We start from the raw sequence: 25484 nt of genomic DNA on the forward strand, positions 1-25484 counted from the left end.
GTAAAATAGAAAAATAGAACATGTTCTATTTTTTTAACGGCACGGGCACCTTCCCGTGAGAAAACGGGAAGGTACCCGTGGGTAACAGAAGTCTATGAGCCCGTTATTGCGGGTCGTAATTACGACCCGCAATAATGGGTGTTTTTACGGTCGTGTGCATAATGGGAGCACGGCTCGGAAAAACGACCGGCTGCCTGTGGCCGGCCGTGCTCATCTCCTGAAATACTCTGTGCTGCCTTAAACTCTGTGGACAGGTCAGGATCCTGTTTCTTTTAAATGCTGCTAGGGAACCCGCTCGATCCACTATATAAGGCTGCGCTACAGTGCAGCATTTAAAAGAAACAGGATCCTGACCTGTCCACAGAGTTTAAGGCAGCACAGAGTATTTCAGGAGATGAGCGTGCAGATTCAGTGCTGCTGTGAACTCTGCTCTTACCATTATGTAGCTCTCATCTGTTACCTCTCCTCCTCTACTGTCCTCAATAACACCTTCATGATTGGCAAGTCACCATGTAATGGTAAGAGCAGAGTTCACAGCAGCACAGAGTATTTCAGGAGATGAGCGTGCGGATCTTGTGCGCGGTGGTGACTTGCCAATCATGTGAAGGTGTTCTTGAGGACAGGTAACAGACTGAGAGCTACGTAATGGTAAGAGCAGAGTTCACAGCAGCACAGAATATTTCAGGAGAGGAGCGTGCAGATTCTGTGCTGCTGTGAACTCTGCTCTTACCATTACGTAGCTGTAAAAATAAAAACGTTATGGTTTTTGGAACGTGGGGAGGAAAAAACTAAATTGAAAATCCGAGAAATGGCTGCGGCGGGAAAGGGTTAATACATTTAATAAACATGGATATTGTGTTAGCAGCAACATCCTATCAAAATAGATCGGGAAATCATATTGTACACGTAACACTTTCCACACCTCTAACATGTCCCTAAAACAGAACGTGCTACGTATTCCTGAGGGCATATCGGGTTGTTTAGCATGGATCACCCCTAAAGTGTTAAAGGGGGAGAGAGAAGATTCCAACAAAGTGTTAGTAAATCTGTTATAGCCCTTGGCCCTGTCACATATGTACAGCCAAAGACAGACTCGATTATATAAGTGAACATGTGAGAGGTCTACCCCTTCTTGAGTTTTGTCTGCCATTAAACAGTGTAGAGATATACGTGACCGTCTACCTTTCCATATAAATGTGGATAATCTCTTACTAATGTTTTAATATTTAGATTCTTCAGTACAAATGGAAGATTTTGTATTGGATATAACAAACGGGCAAAGCATCTTAATCAGGTAGCATTTACCTAGTGGAGGAAATAGGGAAATCTTCCAAACCGGACGTATTTATTTGTGTTTTAGGAGCAGCATACAGACACTGTTTGATCCGCATAAAGGGGATATCAAAAGACATGAAATCTAAAACTTGAAAAAGCCACGTCCTCCAAGAGAGCACATTCCTACAATGTATATCAGTACTGTAAGACAAGACATGAACCGCACATCCACAATATATACATTGATCTATATTTATAAACGTGAACATGAGGTTTTGTGCTAACATTTTGATCAAATTGTATAAGCCCACTTGCCACTTCATGGATATCTCCTTAAAATGGGTCCCTACTCTATTATTTGCAGCACCCCGTGGCAGCAACCACAACACCGTTCCTGCAGAGGGAGGAACCCTAAAGAACCCATGCTGCCAGGCCAAGCCACCTTGGCTGTGGGCCATGTCCCCCCACAAGTGCAGCACCCCAGCAACAGATACCACTACACAGCACCACAACATGTGAGCAGATGGAATAAACCTACCTTTCCATGCGCTCCTAGTGACCAGCTGAGAGCACAAGAGCAGAAACACTTATGAGTTCATTCCCTAATTAAAATCACCTGGGCTAAATGTGTGGAGCGCTGGTACTGAGAAAACAAAAAAAATTAGGCAGATACACTACATAATAAATTAGTACTGTAAGGCTGGACCACTGAGACTACAGGTAAAGGAGAGGTTTTTCCATCTGTTTAATTTTTTGTGGTGTTGTTTGGTGGTCTTTGTTGCTGAGGTGCTGTATCTGTGGAGGGATGTGGCCCATTGTCAAGGTGGCTTAGGGTATGTTCACACGGCCTATTTACGGACGTAATTCGGGCGTTTTTGCCCCGAATTACGTCTGAAAATAGCGCCTCAATAGCGCTGACAAACATCTGCCCATTGAAAGCAATGGGCAGACGTTTGTCTGTTCACACGAGGCGTATATTTACGCGCCGCTGTCAAATGACGGCGCGTAAATAGACGCCCGCGTAGAAGAAGTGACCTGTCACTTCTTTGGCCGTAATTGGAGCCGCTATTCATTGACTCCAATGAATAGCAGCGCTAATTACGGCCGTAATTGACGCGGCGTTCAAGCGCCTGCACATGCCGGTACGGCTGAAATTACGGGGATGTTTTCAGGCTGAAACATCCCCGTAATTTCAGCCGTTACGGACCCCCGCCGTGTGAACATACCCTTAGACTGGCATTATGGGTGCTGTTGGTCTCCTGGTTTGCTCCATCTGGAGGTGCTGTGTTGGGGAGGCACTGGTTGCCATGCGATACTGCACTTGATAGAGTAGGGACCCACTTAAAAGAGGCAAGTGGGATTATAAAGTGTGAACAAAATGTAAACTTAGAACCTCATGTCCATACATTTTTTAATTTTGCTGATATAATATATCAAGTATAGCAAGTAGATGTGAGGTCCAGGTTTTTTTGTGGAAATTCCAACAAAGTGTTAGTAAATTTATTATATTCCTTGGCCCAGTCACATATGCACCGCCATATACTGGGTAGAATATATAAGCGAATATTTGAGAGGTCTGCTTCTCACCATTAAGCAGCCATCTCTTCACCATTAAACAGCCTAGAGATATACGTGGCTCTCTACGTTTAAATATAAATCTGGAAAATACTCTTTCTAATGTTTTAATATATAAATGCTTCAGTACAAATGGAAGATTTTGCATTGGACATAATTTAGTTTCCCACTAGGACTCTACTAAAGTAGATTTGTAATTTGTTTTATGCTAGAGAAATAAATGCAACTTTATTCCAGTAGCGGCAAATGTCTTTCTTTTAAGCCACGCCTCTAATCCCACCCAATCCCCGTCCATACACACCTGGTTCAGCCCACACATTATCATGCTCCCATAGTGCCTCCCACACAGTATAATGCCAAATAGCTTCCACCACACAGTAAAATGCCCTCTAGCTGCCACTATACAGTATAAAGCCCACACAGATGCCCCCATACAGTATAATTCCCACACAGATGCTCCCATGCAGTATAATGCCCACACAGATGCCCCTATACAGTATAATGCCCATAGAGATGCCCCATGCAGTATAAAGCCGAAACAAATACCCCCATGCAGTTCAATGCCCCATAGAAACCCACATACAATAGAATTCCCCGACAGCTGACCCATATAGTATAAAGCCCCTATAGCTTCCCCATACAGCATAATGCCCCCATAGCTGCCACCATACAGTTTAATGCCCGCTTAGCTGCCACCATACAGTATAATTCCCCATTAGATGCCACATTAGTATAATGCCCGAACAGCTGCCCCATATAGTATAATGCCCCTATAGCTTCCGTCATACAGTATAATGCCCCCATAGCTGTCCCAATACATTATAATGCTGCATTAGATGCCCAATACAGTTTAATGCCTTCTTAGCTGTCCCTAGTGCCAGTGTCCTCATATAAAGTGCCAGTGCCCATGTAGATAGCACCACAGTGTCCTCTGTAGATAGTGCCCCTATATAGTGCCACAGTGCCCATACAGATAGTGTCACACCCCCCTTAAAGTTAGTGCTACCCATGTAGATAGCACCATTGGGACTCCCTCTAGGAGCAGAATCCCCAGCCAAAGCATAGGTTGGGGATTTCACTCCTAGAGGGAACCCCTGATGTCACTGTCCATATATGGAAGCTCTGGACGGGGATTCTGTTCCAGAGGAGCCCCTGATGTCACTGTCCATATATGGAAAATGACCTCAGATGTTCCCTCTAGGAGCGGAATCCCCGCCCAGAGCGTCGGCAACGGGAATTACGCTCCAATAGGAGCTCCTGATATTACTGTCCATATATGAACAGTGAAATAGAGAAAAAGGGCACGGCGCCACACAGTGTAGGTAAATCCAAGGTGTTACAGTCAGTTAAAGACAGGTATATGCTCACCAAAAATGCAGATGGATAAGTATTAGCAAAACTGCTGGTTGTAGAAAGTGCTGCTGCCGGGATCCAGAGGCGGTTAGACCAATTGGCCACCGCAAATGCAATATATGAATGTAACAGAAAAATGGATCATAATCGGCGCTGCTACTTAGTAATAGGAGAAAAGATAAAAGATAACTTGTTTTAGTATAATCCAGGCTACGCGTTTCGATGCCGCACTGGCATCTTCATCAGGCCATATAAAATATCAGTACAAACAGCACTACTTAAATATAACACGTTGTTGAAAATACCGCCAATGTGACCGGGGTCAAAGTACCCTGGTGACGTCATCCTGCAGGTCAAAGTTTATAATCGTAGCTATTTAGCAGATAAAATATTCTACGTAAACCTTAAATATATGTAATACTTTACATCAATGCATTACAAGCATAAAAAGACAATAACTATCAATCATTGTAGAATATACATATAGCGTAATCACGGCACATTAAGGTGCTGAAAAGATCGGGAAGTGACTAGTTGAACATGAAAGGTGGTTTACAAACAAACTCACATAAAACATATATATATATAAAAAATATAACATAATATTAAACGTTGTATAAAATACAATAAAAAAATAAATGTAAACGAATCAGTTTTCATGCTGCGGGTCGCGCAGGTACACAGGCACCGCCAAAGCGTCCCTGGAGTCAAGGCAACCGCACTCAGCTACGGAAGCCGGTAAGGGTTAAAAAGAGGGACTGATGAAGATGCCGGTGCGGCATCGAAACGCATAGCCTGGATTATAATAAAACAAGTTATCTATTATCGTTTCTCCTATTACTAAGTAGCAGCACCGATTATGATCCATTTTTCTGTTACATTCATATATATCATATATGGACTGTGACATCATGCTTTTCCTCTAGGAGCAGAATCTCCACTCATGGTGTCGGCAATGCTTTGGCGGGGGATTCTGCTTCAGGAGTAGCCACTGACGTCACTGTCCATATATGGACAGTGATTTCAAGCACTTCTCCGGGCACAACATTTAAAATAGCGCTGTGCCCGGGGTGTCCTCGGCAAGTGAAGGAGTTCCCTCTGCCTCTCCGTTCTGAACTAATGCTAAAGCAGGGAGCTGACGGTTCCCTGCATCAGCAATTGGTCCAACTGCATCTGCGTCCTGAGGATGCAGATACAGTTGACAGAGAGACATACCCTTGGCCACCCGGGACAGCGGGACACCACCCGGAATCCGAGACTTTCTCGCTGAATCCGGTACGGTTGGGAGATATGTGTTAGAAAAATCGCTATTTCAGCAATTGCATCAGAGAAACAGATCAATAAAGTCAAGGGAATACGTGAAATTTGGAAACTCAAATCTTGATCCAGCTCCAGTTCAGTCGGACCATGGATGGAAAACTGTTTTATTTGATTGTGCACACCCATCTTTAAAGTGTTCTGCAAATTGCTGACCTGTAAAGAAACCATGAGTTTATTTGTTCAACTTACTAAAGTCTTCTGCCTATTATTTACACTACACCATTAAGGGCACACCACCTTCCAGCAGTCAGGAGACATTTGCACAGGCCGTGCCCTGGGGGAACAATTCCCACCATCACTTAAAGACAACCTTTCACCTGCCCATACGTGTTCAGCTGAGTGCAGTATGTAATGGGCAGTACTGCACAAACCCTGTCTCACTTTCATTTCTTTTCCTCGCCTCCTCCGTTATTTAGATATCGGTGTCATTATATTTGGCACCTGATATGTAAATAACCCCCTGAACAGTAAATGGTGCATGCTAATGGCAAGGGGGTGTGTTACTATCACTGTGACACTGTACAATCAGCTACGGACAGTGTCACAGCTGCTCGTGCTGTGTGATCGCTCTCACGAGATTGCACAATGTTTCCTTCACTGTCTGACAAAATATGGAGAGGAGAGCGTGCACAGGTACATCTTCGCTGCTGCCACTGAACAGAAGAGGAGGAGAAAAAGAAGACTGTGAATTGTGGCGGCGGGAGTATCATCGGCAGCGGCGTCGGAGCTGTGCGCGCGTGCGCAAACGCTCTCACTCTTCAGCTCTCAGCAGACAAGGACGACAAGACTGTGTGATCTTGCGAAAGCCAAGAGCTGAATCGTGTCTGCCAAGAGCTGAAGAGTGAGAGCATGTGCGCGAGCCCGTGCGCACAGCTCTGACGCCGCTACCGACGATAATCCCGCCACCGCAGAACACAAGAAGGAAAAAAAAATGTCTCGCTGGGTCATACCATAGTCCTCCTGGGTTGCTGCATATATAAAAACAGCCAAAGCTTGTCATCTTCATAAGGTAGCATCTTCCTAGTAGAGACAAAGGGAGATCTACCCAACCGGAAATATTTATCTTTGCCTTAGGACCAGCGTACATACACTGCATGAATTGCATAAAGGAGCTTTAAAAAGATATGTGATCCAAAACCTGAAAGAGACACGTTTAGGAAAAATTAAAGTAGGCATTTTAGGCATCAAAAATTATTACTGCTACTTTAGAATTATGGTCCTTTTATATGGGCCGTAAAAATGAGTGCCGATCACCGATACTAACGACAACTTAAACGAGTAGATTGGCCGAGGACTGAGCACTTGCTCATTCATCTACTGATCGTTGCCTTGTTACACAGAGCAATGATCTGGAACAAGCGTTCATATGAATGCTCGTTGGCCCGATCATTGGCCTGTGTGAAAGGCCCTTTATGTGATTGGGGAGCCCCCCAAGACTGTTAATATCTTTCTTATGGTCTTTTTTTCCTGATCTTCCCTGGACAAACCCCATTTGGTTCTACTCAATAAGGAAAGGCAATGTCCGCTAAGATCTTGGACATAAATTAAATATTCAAACTTTTAAGTAATATAGGTCGATAAGAATCACGACTTATTAAAAACAGGGGAATCCTCAGAGTCTATCATATTTGTAATGTAAGAAGCCGTTTGTCATCCTTTTGCTAGCATAAATCTTTATACCCCCTATAATGAGATTCAAGCCTTTTAAACTATAAATTTGCTGAGACTTTAGCTCAATACGATTACGGCGATACCAAATTTATATTGTTCTCTTTTATGTTTTACTCTAGCTATTTGTGTTCACGCTGTCTCCCGGCCACTTACTGATTACATGGTCGGAAGTTACGGAAACAGCGTAACTCGCTGAGCTACGCTGTTTTCGTAACTTCCATTGTAGTGAATGGCAGTTACAGAAGCAGCGTAGCATGCAAGCTAAATTTTTCCATAACTACCATTCAGTTCTATGGGGCTTACAGTAACAGCGTTGCTCATAAATGTCCCTCGTGGGAAAACCCCTTTAAGCAATTGGTTATTTGTTCTTATAGCCGCTTTGTTTTTGGAACCTTTCCTTGTACTGATAATAGTGCCTGGAACTAGTGTGATCATCTGGGACATCATGGGGTATTATGAGGCTTCTGGATATTTGCATTATATGAACATTGTGATAAAGATAAACATATAACATATAACTGTGGGCTTTCCTTGAGGAGATCATTGTTATTTGTCTACTCCTTATCATAGGTATTAAGAATCTTGAATTTATGAGCCTTTATAGGGCTTCTATAGAGGTGCTTGGGGCCTCTACTCTACCTCTCTTTCATATGGAGGTATACGAAGGTTGTATGGAGGTATAAGAAAGCATTGCTTCTAGGGGAGAATATCTCCGTACATACGGCAGCACACATATATTGTATGGCCATGTACTAGGGAGAGTTCCAGCCTCTGTGTGCTGCCGCATAAGCTCCGTGCACAGGACTCTGCAGTGTGTATGAGCCCTTAATTCTGACCTTACTAAATTCAAAATATAGTATAAACCTCCCTGCCTATTGAACTATTCTCAGAGTCAAGGTCACTTATGCATAAGTCCTCTTGAGTGATCGTATAGATCGTATAGATAACTTACATTATACATTTTCAATATCTGCAAATGATTTTTAATTAGGGAGTTTATAGAGAATTTTGTTAATTTGCATAATTTGTGTCTAGTACACTATATAAATTGCCCTTCGCTTTATACTCCCTAACTGGAGCTAATATCTCTTTTTAATTTTGTTTTTAATTTATTTATTTACATTTAGGTAAAAAAAAATCATATCTCCTCTATGGTTCAGAACGTCGGATTTTATATTAATTTTGTATGCTATATGAGGTATGAAAATATAATCCGCCCATCCACATCATCTGCACCCAGACAACACGGAGTGCCCAGCCATACTACTTATAACCAAATTACACAGAGCGGGGTACAGGATATCATAGAGGATTGCATTGATAAACCACAATACTGGTCACCATTTGATTTTTACTTTTTTGTTGCAGTTTTACTCTCTCTTGCTGCACCAATTTTTTTCTTATTTGATTTAAAGGATTATTGCAAAGTTTTATAACAATAATATATCTATTACGATTATAGATTATATTAGGAATGTATAGTTCTTTCTGATTGGTATTCCTTTAAATTGTGGTCACGTCAGTGTAGTTCAAAATCAATTCTTAAATGGGCTATTCACTTTGAACTATGGTCCTTGTTGCATGGGTCACTTGATTCATGTTACAAAAAAACAAAAAAACCAATGAAGAGTTATGACATTTACTTTTATAGTGTGGTGCAACTTGGTGTTTAAAGTGTATAGCAATGAGGAGGCCGACCCAATAAGCTGAGTGCTGGTGGACAAGTATGTTCAGTGACCACCCAACAGCCAGGTCTCAGCCTATAGAAAAAGCTTCCTGCCCAGCTTGTCAGGTAAGGAGCAGAGACTCTACAATAGTATGAGAGTATAGCTTCTTCTCAGCTTGTTAGGACTATAAACTCTGCACCCTGACAGCAGATATGAACCCTGCACATTTCCACTCAGTCTTTATGCTTTTATTTTATTATGTTTTCTATGGTTTCTAAGGGAGTGCATACTATGGATGTCACACCAGAGGTGTAGCTAAAGACTCATGTGCCCCGATGCAAATTCTCTTCATGGCCGACGGTCCTCCTAAGTGACCGAACGATGCAACAATAGCAGCAAGGGGCATTGCTAAGGTCTTAAAACGTCAGGGGCAATAGCTCCAATACATACACTCAATTAGCTAAAGACGTCAGGACCAGTGAGGCGCCTGGAACACGGAGAGTAGGTATACTGTTACTATAGTAACAGGGGCCCATGTCGTTTATTACATAGGCCCCAGTTACTATAGTATGTAAATAAGTGTGGTGTGGGGGGCCGTGGGCAATTGCGACCCCTATCGCTACGCCACTGTTACACTGTCACACACTATATGTCTTCACTACTCTGCATCCCATGTTACCTAACTGCAGGGAATGTAAGAAAGGACTATATTAACAGCGGTCAGAGGGGGAAGAAAGTTGATTCTGCTTAGACCCTGTCCCCAGCAGCACAGATTAGCAGCAGCACCAAGAGGGACACAGGGAAGCAAAAAATAAAAAGATGAGAAAGGTATTGTGTTTTTTTATGCTGGAAACAATACAAATTACTTTATAACAGCCATTAACAGAATTTCTGTACTGTTGGTATGAAAATGATTAATGGTATAACCCCTTTACTTCAGAGTTAAAGGGGTTCCTAATATGGTATATTAAGATGGGTTTTATAAAATGGACAACCCCTTTAAACCACTATTTCATGGTTGATCATACACTTTTTTTGATAATCTATTACAAACTGACAAAACGGCAAGATTCTTGTTATTTTTTCTTTGTCTCATTGTTAATTTAACAATAAAATAGATTTGTTTCTTTAACCCCTTCACGACCAGCCCACGTAGATTAACGGGCTGCAATGCTGGGCTTTTGTCCTGCAGCCCGTTAATCTACGTGCTGTCAGAACAGAGTGCACAGCGCTCTCCCTGTGCTCTGAATCTCTCAGCACACGCTGCTACTAGCACCCTAAGTGCTGAGAGAAGACATCGGGACCGGATTGGTGTCGGTCCTGATGACGTGATCTCCATGACAATCTATCATCGTGTTCACAGCAAAGTTTGTTGCAGCAACAAACTTTCGTGCTGTTCGTTACAATGTTTCTCCTCCCCCCCTGTCAGATAGTTCCGAGACAGTGGGGGAGAAGACGCACTGTGCCGAGCAGCTGCTGTGTGTCTCGTATAAAGACACACCGACTGTAAAAAAAACACCTCCACATGGATAGTTTAGTGTAGGCAGCTAGTTATAGTTCAGGTAGTCTGTTAGGTAGATAGAACTCAGACTAGGACAATTAATTAATAATCAATTTATAATGTGTGTGTGTGTGTGTGCGTGTGTGTGTGTGTGTGTATATATAATATAGACGTGTGTGTGTGCATATATTATATACATATATATATATACACACACACACACACAGTATATATATCTATATGATTTTATATATATATATATATATATATATATAAAATCATATAGATATTTATACTGTGTATGTATGTATGTATATATATATATATATATATATATATATATATATATATATATATACATATATATATACAGTGAAGGAAATAAGTATTTGATCCCTTGCTGATTTTGTAAGTTTGCCCACTGTCAAAATCATGAACAGTCTAGAATTTTTAGGCTAGGTTAATTTTACTAGTGAGAGATAGATTATATTTTAAAAAAAGCTCAAAATCACATAGTCAAAATGATATATATTTATTTGCATTGTGCACAGAGAAATAAGTATTTGATCCCCTACCAACCATTAAGAGTTCAGCCTCCTCCAGACCAGTTACACGCTCCAAATCAACATGGTGCCTGCATTATAGACAGCTCTTACATGGTCACCTGTATAAAAGACTCCTGTCCACAGACTCAATGAATCAGTCTGACTCGAACCTCTACAACATGGGCAAGACCAAAGAGCTTTCTAAGGATGTCAGGGACAAGATCATAGACCTGCACAAGGCTGGAATGGGCTACAAAACCATAAGTAAGACGCTGGGTGAGAAGGAGACTACTGTTGGTGCAATAGTAAGAAAATGGAAGACATACAAAATGACTGTCAATCGACATCGATCTGGGGCTCCATGCAAAATCTCACCTCATGGGGTATCCTTGATCCTGAGGAAGGTGAGAGCTCAGCCGAAAACTACACGGGGGGAACTTGTTAATGATCTCAAGGCAGCTGGGACCACAGTCACCAAGTAAACCATTGGTAACACATTACGCCGAAATGGATTAATATCCTGCAGTGCCCGCAAGGTCCCCCTGCTCAAGAAGGCACATGTACAGGCCCGTCTGAAGTTTGCAAATGAACATCTGGATGATTCTGAGAGTGATTGGGAGAAGGTGCTGTGGTCAGATGAGACTAAAATTGAGCTCTTTGGCATTAACTCAACTCGCCGTGTTTGGAGGAAGAGAAATGCTGCCTATGACCCAAAGAACACCGTCCCCACTGTTAAGCATGGAGGTGGAAACATTATGTTTTGGGGGTGTTTCTCTGCTAAGGGCACAGGACTACTTCACCGCATTAATGGGAGAATGGATGGAGCCATGTACCGTCAAATCCTGAGTGACAACCTCCTTCCCTCCACCAGGACATTAAAAATGGCTCGTGGCTGGGTCTTCCAGCACGACAATGACCCGAAACATACAGCCAAGGCAACAAAGAAGTGGCTCAAAAAGAAGCACATTAAGGTCATGGAGTGGCCTAGCCAGTCTCCAGACCTTAATCCCATCGAAAACTTATGGAGGGAGCTGAAGATCCGAGTTGCCAAGCGACAGCCTCGAAATCTTAATGATTTACAGATGATCTGCAAAGAGGAGTGGGCCAAAATTCCATCTAACATGTGTGCAAACCTCATCATCAACTACAAAAAATGTCTGACTACTGTGCTTGCCAACAAGGGTTTTGCCACCAAGTATTAAGTCTTGTTTGCCAAAGGGATCAAATACTTATTTCTCTGTGCACAATGCAAATAAATATATATAATTTTGACTATGTGATTTTTTTTATTTTTTTTTATATATAATCTATCTCTCACTGGTAAAATTAACCTAGCCTAAACATCCTAGACTGTTCATGACTTTGACAGTGGGCAAACTTACAAAATCAGCAAGGGATCAAATACTTATTTCCTTCACTGTATATGTATACAATATATGCACACACATGTCTATATTATATATATATATATATATATATATATATATATATACACACGTAATATATATTATATATAGACATATATTTGAAATTTGTTAATACTAAAAATGAATAATTAGGGATGTTATATATCTATGACATCATATAGATATATACACACACACACACACACACACACACACACACACACACATATACTTATGTAAATCTCTCTTTTATATATTTTACACGTCTGTAAATTCTAAATACATTGATTCATTGTTAGGCTGTGTTCACACAGAGTTTTTTGCTGGAGGAAAATTCATCCTGCAAAAACTGCTCCAGACGTTTTTTGCACAGTGGTTTGACAAAAACTCGTCAAAACACTCGTCGAGGTGTTTTTTTTTTACCCTTCTGACTGATTGAAATGGGGTTTTGGAGGCGGAAACCGCCTCAAAATAGGTCATGTCGCATCTTTTTACCGCGATTCGTTTTTTTTGCTCACGGTCAAAAAGCTCGTCCAACTCCAATTGAAATCAATGTTAGAAATTTTCGGGCGGTTTTTGACGAGTTTTGCGGAGCAGTTTCCGCACCGAAAAACTAGTTAAAAAAACTCTGTGTGAACAGGGCCTTAGGGTTGTTCATAAATTTATTGATCAATGGATTAGTGGACTTTTTCTTTGTTACTTTTATTAAAACTGTTACAAAAAATAAGTAAAAAAAAAAATCCGTAAAAAAAATGGCACGCAAGTTATATACCGCTGAAGAGGCATTTGCTCTCTTGGATTCTGATAGTGAATGGGGTCTCTTTTGGGGGGTCTTCGCTGTTTTGGTCTCTCCAGGGCGTTGCAAATGGGACATGGCACCGAAAACCATTATAGCAAAATTTGAGATCCAATTCCCATATGGTGCTCCTTCTCTTCTGAGGGCTGTAATGTGTTCAAATATAAGTTTATGACCACATATGGGGTATTTCCTGTAATCAGGATAAATTTCTTTACAAATGTTGGGGTGCTTTTTTCTACTTTATTCCTTGCAAAAATTAAAAATGTCTATGTTTCTTCAGAAGAAGTGTAGATTTTCATTTTCACAGACTAACGCCAATAAATTCAGCAAAAAAACTGTGGGGTTAAAATGCTCACTATACAACTAGATAAATTCCTTGAGGGGTGTAGTTTCCAAAATTGGGTCACTTTTTGGGGGTTTCCCCTGTTTAGGTACCACAAGACCTCTTCAAACCAGACATGGAACCTAAAATATATTGTAATAAAAAGGAGGCTTCAAAATCCACTAGTTGCTCCTTTGCTTCGGCGGCCGATGCTTCAGTCCATAAACACACTAGGGCCACATGTGGGGTATTTCTAAATACTGCAGAATCTGGGCAATAAGTATTGAGTTGCGTTTCTCTGGTAAAACATTCTGTGTTACATACATTTTTCTATTACAAATAAATTTCTGCAAAAAAAATTACATTTGTAAATTACACCTCTACTTTGCCTTAATTCCTGTGAAACACCTAAAGGGTTAAGAAACTTTCTGAATACTGTTTTAAATACTTTGAGGGGTGAAGTTTTTAAAATGGTGTGATTTCTGGTAAGTTTCTAATATATAAGGCCCTCAAAGCCACTTCAGAAATGAACTGGTACCTGTAAAAACAGGTTTTGGAAATTTCTTGAAAATGTGAGAAATTGTTGCTAAAGTTCTAAGCCTTGTAACGTCCTAGAAAAATAAAAGGGCGTTCAAAAAACAATGCAAACATAAAGTAGACATATGGGAAATGGTAACTAGTGACTATTTTGTGTGGTATTAACCCCTTAAGGACGCAGCCTAGTTTGGGCCTTAAGGCTCAGAGCCCATTTTTTTAAATCTGACATATTTGACTTTATGTGGTAATAACGTCGGAATGCTTAAACCTATCCAAGCGATTCTGAGTTTGTTTTCTCGTGACACATTGGGCTTTATGTTAATGGTAAAATTTGGTCGATATATTCAGTGTTTATTTGTGAAAAATTGCAAAATGTAGAGAAAAATTTGAAAAAATGGCATTTTTCCGAACTTAAATGCATGTGCTTGTAAAACAGATGGTTATACCAGCCAAAAGAGTTACTAGTTCACATTTCCCATAAGTCTACTTTAGATCTCCATAGTTTTTAGAGCATTTTTTTATTTTTCTTGGAGGTTACAAGGCTTTACTGCAATTTCTCATATTTTTAAGAAAATTTCAAAAGCCTTTTTTTTAAGGTACCTGTTCAGTTCTGAAGGGGCTTTGAGGGGCCTATGTATTAGAAACCCCCATAAAACACCCCATTTTAAAAACTAGACCCCTCAAAGTATTCAAATAGCATTTAGAAAGTTGTTTAACCCTTCAGGTATTTCACATGAATTAAAGCAAAGTGGAGGTGAAATTTGCAAATTTCATTTTTCCTGCGGAATTTCAATTTTATTCAATTTTTTTTTGGTAACACAGAACGTTTTACCAGAGAAACACTACTACATATGTATTGTCCAGATTCTGCAGTTTTTATAAATGTCCCACATGTGGCTCTAGTGCACTCGTGGACTAAAACACAAGCCCCAGAAGCAAAGAAGCACCTAGTACATTTTGGTGCTTCTTTTTTATTAGCATATATTTTAGGTAGCATGCCAGGTTTGGAGAGGTGTTGAGGTGCCAAAACAGTAGGAAACCCACAAAACTGACCCCATTTTGGAAACTGCACCCCTCAAGGAATTCATTTATGGTTTTTGTTACCATTTTGACCCCGTAGTTTTTTCCCAGCGCGTATTTGAATTGGGCTGTGAAATTAAAAGAATGACAATTTTTCCAATAAGATGTGATTTTTGATCAGAATTTCTTATTTTCACAGGGAACAAAATGCCCCATTTTGTTGCCCAATTTGTCCTGAGTGCGGCAATACCCCATTTGTGGTGATAAACTGCCGTTTGGGCCCATGGGAGGACTCAGAAGGGAAGGAGCGCTATGTGTTCTTAGGAGTCCAGATTTTGCTGGATTGGTTTTCGGGTGCCATGTCGCATTTGCAGAGCCTCAGAGGTATCAAAGCAATGGAAACCCACCAAAAGTGACCCCATTTTGGAAACAAAACCCCTCAAGGAATTTATTTATGGGTGTTGTGACCATTTAGACCCCACAGTTTTTTCACAGAACTTATTTGAATTGGGCTGTTAATTTAAAAAAAATAACTTTTTTCCAATAAGATGTAGTTTTGGCTCAAAATGTCTTATTTTCACAACGAAGAAAATACCCCATTTTGTTGCCCAATTTGTCCTGAGTGCGGCAATACCCTATTTATGGTGATATACTGCCGTTTGGGCCCATGGGAGGGATCAGAAGGAAAGGAGCGCTATGTGTTCTTTGGAGCCCAGATTTTCCTGGATTGGTTTTCGGGTGCCATGTCGCATTTGCAGAGCCCCAGAGGTATCAAAACAATGGAAAACCACCAGAAGTCACGACATTTTGGAAACTACACCCCTCAAGGAATTCATTTATGGGTGTTGTGACCATTTAGACCCCACAGTTTTTTCACAGAATTTATTTGAATTGGGCTGTGAATTTAAAAAAATGTAATGTTTTCCAATAAGAGGTAGTTTTGGCTCAAAATGTCTTATTTTCACAAGGAATAAAATACCCCAATTTGTTGCCCAATTTGTCCTGAGTGTGGCAATACCCCATTTGTGGTGATAAACTGCCGTTTGGACCCATGGGAGGGCTCAGAAGGAAAGGACCACCATGTGGCCTACTGGGAATTTTCTGGTGCTAAGTCATGTGTGCAGAAGCCCCTGAGGTATCAGTACAGTTGAAACCCCCGAGAAGTGACCCCGTTTTAAAAATGACACCCCTTAAGGAATTCATCTATAGGTGTAGTGAGCATTTTGACCCCACAGGTATTGTGTAAAAGATAATGCGCAACAGATGGTGCAGAGTGAGATTTGCAATTTTCTATATATATGCCATGTCAGTGTCCGATATATTGTGCCCAGCATGTGCCACCGGAGATATACACCTCATAAACTGTAATGTTGGTTCTCCCGGGTACGGCAATACCCTACATGTGGCTGTTATCAGATGCCTGGGCACGCAGCAGGGCTCAGAGGGGAAAGATGAGGAGGGGTAAGCTGTGCGAAGTGGATCAGAGCAAGTAAAACTGGGGTAAATTAAAATAAAGGGATGTATGATAAATTTGAAAACACTCTTTCATACAGAGCTATGGTTTTTCGGGACATGTGTCACATTGATATATTGTGTCCTTCCTTATCCCCCTCTTATAGCAGACTTTGCACCTCTTTTGACTTTTTCCCTTCTTGCCATTTTTGGGAACTTCTCCTAAAAACTGTTGCCCTGGTACGATGCGTGTGGCCTCGCTTCCAGAAGTACTGTAGGGCTTCAGGACTTGATCTGACAAGTCCACCCCTCCCATGTACCTATTGTAGTCCAGGATGCAGTCTGGTTTGGGGGTCTCTGTACTGGTACCTCGTACAGGTACATGGGTACTGGTGGGACATCTCTCTTGTCTTGTACGTGACACACAATATGTTGCTGCTAGAATGTGCCCAGCTCTCACCCCTTCTTGTTTGCCCAAGCAGAGTCTTAGGGAGGCCTCTCAGATTTCTTCTAGCAGTGCCGCATGCCGCAGTACTTCTGGAAGCGAGGCAGTTGAACAGTGGGATGCTGGTATAAAAATTATCCAGGTAGAGGTAGTGACCCTGGTCCAGCAGTGGGTGCACCATATCCCACACAATTTTTGTATTAACTCCCAGTAAGGGGGGGGGCATTCTGGGGGCTGAATACTGGTGTCCTTTCCTTCATATATCCTAAATTTGTAGGTTTACCCTGATGCACTCTCGCACAGCTTATACATCTTCACGCCATACCTTGCCCTCCTACCCGGCAGGTACTCGCGGAATTGAACCCTCCCTTTAAAATGTAACAAGGACTCATCAATAGAAATACACTTCTCGGGGGTGTATGCTTGGGAAAATCGGGCACTGAAACGGTCTAATAGGGGTCTCCGTTTATACAAACGGTCAAAACTGGGGTCATCTCGGGGTGGGCACAGCTCATTATCAGTATAATGTAATAAGCGAAGTATTGCCTCATTTTTATTTTATTTTTTCATTTCCAGCTCAGTTCTGAAGTTGCTTTGAGAGGCCCATATATTAGACACCCTTATCAAACACCCCATTTCAGAAACTAGACCCCTCAAAGTATTCACAACAGCATTTAGAAAGTTTATTAACCCGTTAGGTGTTTCACAGGAATTTAGAGCAAAGTAGAGGTGAAATTTAATTAATTTAATTTAATTTATTAGGCACCATGTCCGGTTTGAAGAGGTCTTGTGGTGCTAAAACAGTGGAAACCCCCCGAAAGTGACCCCTTTTTGGAAACTAGAGACCTTGAGGAATTCATTGCAGTTTCCATGGGGTGCATGCGACTTTTTGATCAGTTTTTACTCTATTTTTAGGTGGCGTGGTGACTAAAAAACAGCAATTTTACTATTGTTTTTTATTCTATTTTTTTTACAGCGTTCACCGTGCGCTATAATTGACATATTCACTTTATTCTGCGGGCCGATACAATTACGGCGATACCATATGTTTATAGTTTTATTTTATGTCTTATGGCGTTTGCACAATAAAATACATTTTGTAAAGTATAATTTACTTTTTGTGTTACCTTATTCTAAGAGCCATAACTGTTTTATTTTTCCATCAGGAAAGTTGTGCAAAGACTTATTTTTTGCGTAACGAACTGTAGTTTCGATCAGTACCATTTTTAGGTACATGCGACTTTTTGATCTCTTTTTATTCCATTTTTTGGGAGATGAAGTGACCAAACAATTGTGATTGTGGTACGGTTTATTATTATTTTCTTTTAGGGCGTTCACCGCGCGGGATAAATAACGACATCGTTTTGTAGTTCAGGCCGTTACGGACGCGGCAATACCAATTATGTATAGTTTATTTGTTTATTTATATATTTTTATTAATAATAAAGGACTGATAAGGGAAAAAGGGGGATTTTTACTTTTATTACTTTTAAAACTTTTATTTTCTTATTTTTACACAACTTCTTTTTACTTTTTTACACTTTTTTTACTTTGTCCCACTAGGGGACATGAGGGCAGGAGGCTCTGATCGCTATTCTAATATACTTATTAGAGCTGTCAGCTGTTCGCTGACAGCAAGCATAGTGGGTCCTGACTTTGTCAGGACCCACTAGGCTCCGTCGATGGCGTAGCCAGAGTCCATTGTTAGGATTCTGCTTGCCATAGTAGCCATCGCGGCCCGCTATCGTGTAGCAGGCCGGCGATGGCAGCTTAACCCCTAAGAAGCCGCGATCGCTATTGAACGCGGCTTCTAAGGGTTTAATCGGCGGGGACCACCGCGATCGGTCCCTGCACACTAAGCTGTGATAGCCTGCTGTCGGAAACAGCAGGTATCACAGCTCAAACACGCGCCGGGGAAAGATGGCGCCCTGTTAACTCAGGTCAGTACTATTACTGAGCTGAGCGCGAACGATGCGCTCAGCAGGACGTAATAGTACTGACCTGAGCGCGAAGGGGTTAATATCTGTTTTGCAAGCGGATACATTCAAATTTAGAAAAATTCAATTTTTTGCACATTTTCTCTACATTTTGGTGTTTTTCACAAATAAATACTGAATTTATCGACCACATTTTTTCACAGACGTAAAGTACAATATGTCACGAGAAAACAATCTCAGAATCACTTGGATAGGTAAAAGCATTCCCAAGCTATTACCACATAAACTAACACGTCAGATTTTAAAAAATCGCATGCCTCCACAAGGCCAAAACAGGCTCAGTCCTGAAAGAGTTAAAGATCATTATTTCTCTATGTGAATTTATTATAATACAAGTTCCCATGACCGGCTCATGAATATAATAAGTCATCATATGATGTTATTCTTAGTAACACACTTTGTAAATTGAATCCTGGTAATTATATAAAGACCTTGTTCCCCGGTCTAGAGGTAGTCACCCCGTCTGTGATACAGGAGTAGATGATGGATTCCAGTCCCCATAAGCTCTATCATGTACATGGCTTTGATTCCAGACAATATCTTGAGCATTACTTTTCAGATAAACCTGACATGGCCTTTGGAGATGACTCCTTGAAATTTATCATTGAAAATCTTAGAGAAGTTTTCGCAGTGGGTATGTATCCTGATTTTATTACTCCTAAGATACATTGACGTGTATATTATTGTATGTTTAATTGATTAAAAAAATTGTAACAACTGAATATAAATTTAGCAAATTATTATTTTTGGGGGTATGTGTGGGGTCAGAGGAGGCGACTACATTGCCCCAGTCATCTGGAAAATGCCAAGGAGCAGAGTAAAGCCCTGGTCATTGAATATTTTGAAAAAAAGAAAGTCTCAGGTTTTAGTAAAACCATTGTTTTTAAGGGTATGTTCACACGGGGTATTTTTGGCCTTTTGGCCGTTTTTAGGGCCGTAAACGCCCCAAAAAATGGCTGAAAAATCGGAAGCAGAACGCCTACAAACATCTACCCATTGATTGCAATGGGAAATACGGCGTTCTTTTCCGATGGAGCATTTTTTACACGGCCGTTTATAAAAAACGGCGCATAAAAAGACACCCACGAAAAAGAAGTGCATGTCACTTCTTGAGCCGTTTTTGGAGCCTTTTTTCATTGACTCTATAAAAAATAGCTCCAAAAACGGGCATAAAAAAAAGCTGAGAAAAAGTTGCTGAAAATCAGGAGCTTTTGTCCCTTGAAAACAGCTCCATATTTTCAGATGTTTTTAGTAAGCGTGTGCACATACCCTAACTCTGTATTCTCCAAAACCGTGAAAAATGATGAAGGGCAACTAAATTACCATTGCTTAACCCCTTTAGAAATGGCCTTTTTTTCGGCTTTCAAAACCAAGCTATATATTTTTTTTTTTTCGTTGCCGTATTTTAAGAGGCATAGCTTTTTTCGGGCGACGTAGCTGTATGATGAATTGTGTCTTTTCGGGACGAGTTGTAGTTTTTATTGCCACCATTTTGAGGTTCATACAATTCGTTTGTTTATCTTTGTACATTTGTTAGGATAAAATCGAGAAAAAATAAGAATTTCTGCCATTTTTTGTGTTTCTGATGGTGTTTAGAACATCAACATAGCTGTATGATGGATTATTTATTCTCAGTGGAGTTTTGGTTTTTATTGTACCTTCTTTGGAGTGCTTATTTTTTATTGAATAACTTTTATACCTTTTTGGGGGGGGCAGAGGGAGATGGGTTAAAAAGGAAAATGTCACAGTTTTTTTTATGCAATGCGCAGTATAATATAATTAATATGTTTAAACGAATGTGGGGGTGCCTGGTATAATGCTTTGGAATACTTGGGGACATCGATGAGTTAAAGGCTGGGATCAGAAGTTTCTCTGACCTCGGTCATTACAGCAGGAGCCCGGCAGTCAACTACCTCCGGGCTCCTGCTGCTGATCACATAGGCACAGATCCCCTACCTGCGCGATGACCATGATGTACCTGTATGTCATGGTGTCTTTACTTAAGGCTCTCCATGATCTAAAAGTGTGTCATGTCGGCTTAGGAAGTTAAATCTGCTGTTATCTGACAATTTGCGCTACTGTTATTTTCTGACTTCTTCCAACTATGTTATTGCGGTTTAATACAAAATATCCATACTTGGAAACTAAATGCACCGACAATCATTTTCTTCTAAGTTTCCACTAATGGCAGAAATAATGAAAAAAAAAACATATTTCTCATATTTAGAGGATGTTGTCATATTGTGATCGAGATGCCACTTTCTTTGTCACATCAGACTGCACATGAATGACAGCTCAGCAGGTTTATTAATTGGGAGATTCTGCACAGGGTCAGGTCCAGTCACATCACAAGAACTCAAATACTAAAAGGGGCAAAATGTCATCATAGGGTAGATCCAGAAAAAATGTGTAGAAAAAGCTAACAGAGGTCACAGCTATGTAGTATAGTCTAGAAATCAGAAACCACAGGTGTCATTAGTGAAACTCTAGATATGATTCCTCAATGGCACTGAAGGAACCAAAATTAAGCTCATAAATTCTTAAAGAATAGACTTTATTTTCTCAAAAATGATTTCAATACAATAATGTCTACTCCTAGGATTTCTGAGACTGCATAATGAGTTTAATTGAAGATCTGAACCTATATCTTCCTTTGGGACACCATGTTAGTATTTCTGTGTTACTAGTGTGTTGTCTTAGAATATGCTATCCAGTCAGGTGGGTCTACCATACTTTTGTTTGTATGGACTATATTACACCGGAGCGCCCCATGTTTGCTTACTCCTATTTCCAGGTGAGCAGCTACACCCCTGGTTATTGAGGACACATAGGGTAAATTATATATTATCCCATCAGATGAGCACCTCACCTTAACCTCTTAACGTCGAAGGACGGACATATCCGTCCTCTGCTGCTGCTAGTTCGCGCAAGTAGACGGATATATCCGTTCTGTGATGGTGAGGGTACTGCCACTGTACCCACGCGATCAGCGGCAGGAGCACGGCTGTTATACACAGTCTGGCTCCTGCTGCAACTGCTGGAATCGAAGTGGGCTCCGATTCCGGCAGTTTAACCCATTAAATGCTGCTGTCAATAGTGACAGCGACATCTAATGTATTTGACAGAGGGAGGGAGCTTCCTCTGTCACCCCATCGGCGCCGCCGCAAAGAAATCGCGGGTCGCCATGGGTTTCCATGGCAGCCGGGGGCCTAACAAAGACCCCCAGGTCTGCCTTCAGCAATAGCCTGTTAGGCCATGACGGAGGCATAACCTAATAGATTGCCTGTCAGTTTTACACTGACAGGCAATAATGCTTTGGTATACTAAGTATACCAAAGCATTATATATGTGATCAGCAGATCGCTTAGTGAAGTCCCCCGGTGGGACTAAAAAAAAAGATGTAAATCAGTTAAATAACGTTTGTGAAAAAAAATACAAATAAATTACCGTGAAAATCAAATAAAACTACTTTTTTTGCCAAAAAAGTGGTTTTATTTAGTAAAAGTGTCAAAACAAATAACACATACACATATACGGTATCGCCGCGATCGTAACAACTTGAACAATAAAATGAACACATTAATTAAACCGCCGGATGAACGACGTCCAAATAGAATGCAAAAACCAACGGCAAAATTCTCTCTTTTCTCCAATTCCCCGCATAAAAAATTAAATAAAAGTTAATCTATAAGTCCTATGTACCCCAAAATAGTACTAATGAAAACTACACATTGGCTCGCAAAAATCAAGCCCACATACGGCCACAAAGACGGAAAAATTTAAAACTTACATCTCGGAATGCGGCGATGCAAGAACAAGTAATTTTTTTCTAAAAGGCTTTTTATTGTGCAAAGGTAGGAAAAAACATATAAAACCTTTACATATTTGGTATCCCCGTAATCGTGCCGACCCATAAAATAAAGTGAACATGTTATTTACGCTGCATAGTAAATTTATAACGTGAAAATCAATGCTGGAATAGCTGCTTATTTTCAATTCTCTCCTAAAATAAAGTTAATAAAAGTTAATCAATATATTATAAGCATCTAAAAATGGTACAATTACAAAATACAACTCGTCCCACAAAAAACAAGCCCTTATACGGCGATGTCGACGGAATAAAAAAAAAGTTACAAATCTTGGAATGCGACCATGAAAAAACAAAAAATATTCCTTGGTCATTAACGTGCAAAATGGCCTGGTCATTAAGGGGTTAATATTAAATTGAAGACTTTTGGATGTTTCTACTTACTGTCCCACGAGCCTTCCTTCTCCTTTCTAGTCTTCTATCTTAATAAATATAACTTTGGTGAGACTGTTCTTAATTTACTAGTGAGAAGTATGAAATAAATATAAACAAATCTCTCCCTATAAAACATTTAAATATTAGTTTACCTGTTGTTTTATTTTTGGTATTGGAAATCCAATATTTACATAGTTTGCTAGAAGTGATACAGACATATGTCCTTGTTTATTCAAATAATCTGTGAGGGTTTAACGTATTGGATGATTCAGTATTCAGAATTTTTTTCTACACGTCATATTAATGGAGACATCTTGATTGACCTCAGTGTTAGTTCCTTCATTCATCATCTATATTCAGCCTGTGAGTTTTTCAAAAACATCATAGTCCTGAAGGCCAATAACAGATGCATCATGGAGCTGAAGAGATGGGTGGACGAACGTACGGGAGCATTTTATTGGGGCCACACATCAGTACTTCATCAAGAGAAAGAAGAAAACAGGTGACGTTTTTGTCAAATATCAAGAGGAAACCACTGTCATTGTGATTGTTGCTCCTGATACAACAAAGGAGGTTCAAAGAACTGTGTGCTCTGTTAATACTTAAGTCAAACTTAAAAATTCTATTACACACAGTTAAATATTCTTATCTGTAGGGGGCAGTATCATATAAATGAATCCTTGAAAATTATAGTCTAAGCCTGACACTTGGTGCCACAGTCTTGCATGATTTCAAGCTTTACCTCTAGTATTGCAAGTCAATAGTCCAGTGCTAAGTCCTGAGCCACCGTGTTGATGATGACTGTGGGACAATCACTTTCCTTGTCTTTTCTATTTTCCAGTGAGCAGTTTGAGGACAAAGAAGGAAAAGTGAGATCATCCATTCAACATGTTGTGAAATACGACCTGGAGAAAGAGAATATGACAGACCCGCTGGTCTTACCACCAGCCGATTGTGTCATCAGTGTTCTGCTCCTGGATGTTATCAGCAAAGGTCAAGATGATTACATCAGATATCTGAGGAAGTTCTCTAGGTTGTTAAAACCTGGAGGACACTTGATAATAATTGGGGATTTAGATGCAACTTTTTTTACAGTCGGGAAAGACAAGTTCCATGTTTTCACATATGATGAGGATTTTGTTAGGAAAGCTCTAGTTGGAGAAGGTTTTATCATTGATGACTGTAAGGTCAAGGAGAGAACGTCTGTCAGTGACCTTACTGACTATAAGGCCATCATATTCATTGCAGCTCACAAGGAGAAGTAGGTTGAAACTCACAAAGTCTGCATGTCAATACTTCATATGTTAAGCTTAAAAAAAATCTAACAATCAAAAAGACGCGTCCGTGCCGTATAGAATAGTAAGAAAATAATTGTTCAGATTTTAATACATTTTAAAAAATATATATATTATTATAAACATACATTGACATATAATGTAAAAAATCCCCCTCCCTCTCTCTCATTTTTGTCATTTCTCAGGACTCGTCTTCTTCCATCAACAAAGACAAAGATTACTGAGAGAAATGTTGTCGATTAAATCACATAATTCATAGGGCCCTATATGTATGTAGACGTTCCATTAAATGATGCCTATCTTCTTCCAAGATCATCTTCGCTGTATAAGGCCCCTAACGCTTAAAAAAAAAACAATGATTCCCTAATGATTTCTTTACCCCCAAATTCTCTAAGTACATGAGCTTCCTGAGTGACTCCCGCAGCAGGCCCAGATCCGGTGGTTGTGAGTAGATACATTATTTTAATACAGTTCTTTCTGCCATCAGCAACACTATATGAACTATGACTTGAGATAATACTGATGCTGGAGTCACTGAGGAAACCTCATGAAAGAGATAAAGCCATGGGTTCTCTTTTATTCTATTAGCTGTAATTTAATATAAAAGAGATGATATCTTCTTCCCAAAACCTGTGATACAGATCAGAACATGCGAGGCCACAGTTCGGACATTCTCTCCTATAACCTGGGATATATTTTCTAAAGGTGAATCTAAAGTATAGTATGTTCTGTGTATAAGACGAAACACGACCTCTCTCCACGATCCTGAGACTACCATCTTCCTCATCCTAAAATATCCTGTAATAAATTTAGAAGATATTTCCTCCACTGACAGCTCTGGATCCATTGTTTCCATTGTTTCTTCTGATGGGAGGATATTTGATGTATTTACAGAACGCTGTAATAAACTGTGTATTATAGAGATAGACAGTTGTGGAGCGATAGATAAAGATTATTAAATCTGATGGATAAAAAGTATTTTTCTTATTCAAAGCCAAGTTATTGAGATATGTAATTACCTGCATATGAATAAAAAAAACTCTATATATGGGACATTATAC

At 40.2% G+C, this 25484-nt stretch overlaps 1 protein-coding gene across 1 annotated transcript; it reads left to right on the top strand.

Moving 5' to 3' along the window:
• Nucleotides 1–19365: 19365 nt before the first annotated feature.
• On the top strand, nucleotides 19366–24393 carry LOC142662490 (nicotinamide N-methyltransferase-like). The gene is made up of 3 exons (XM_075840698.1): nucleotides 19366–19519; nucleotides 23423–23630; nucleotides 23970–24393. The coding sequence occupies exons 1-3, from the start codon at nucleotides 19366–19368 to the stop codon at nucleotides 24391–24393; spliced, it is 786 nt and encodes a 261-aa protein (XP_075696813.1).
• The last annotated feature ends 1091 nt before the right edge of the window (nucleotides 24394–25484 follow it).

Source organism: Rhinoderma darwinii, chromosome 10, assembly GCF_050947455.1.
Source record: "Rhinoderma darwinii isolate aRhiDar2 chromosome 10, aRhiDar2.hap1, whole genome shotgun sequence".
Lineage (NCBI taxonomy): Eukaryota > Metazoa > Chordata > Amphibia > Anura > Rhinodermatidae > Rhinoderma > Rhinoderma darwinii.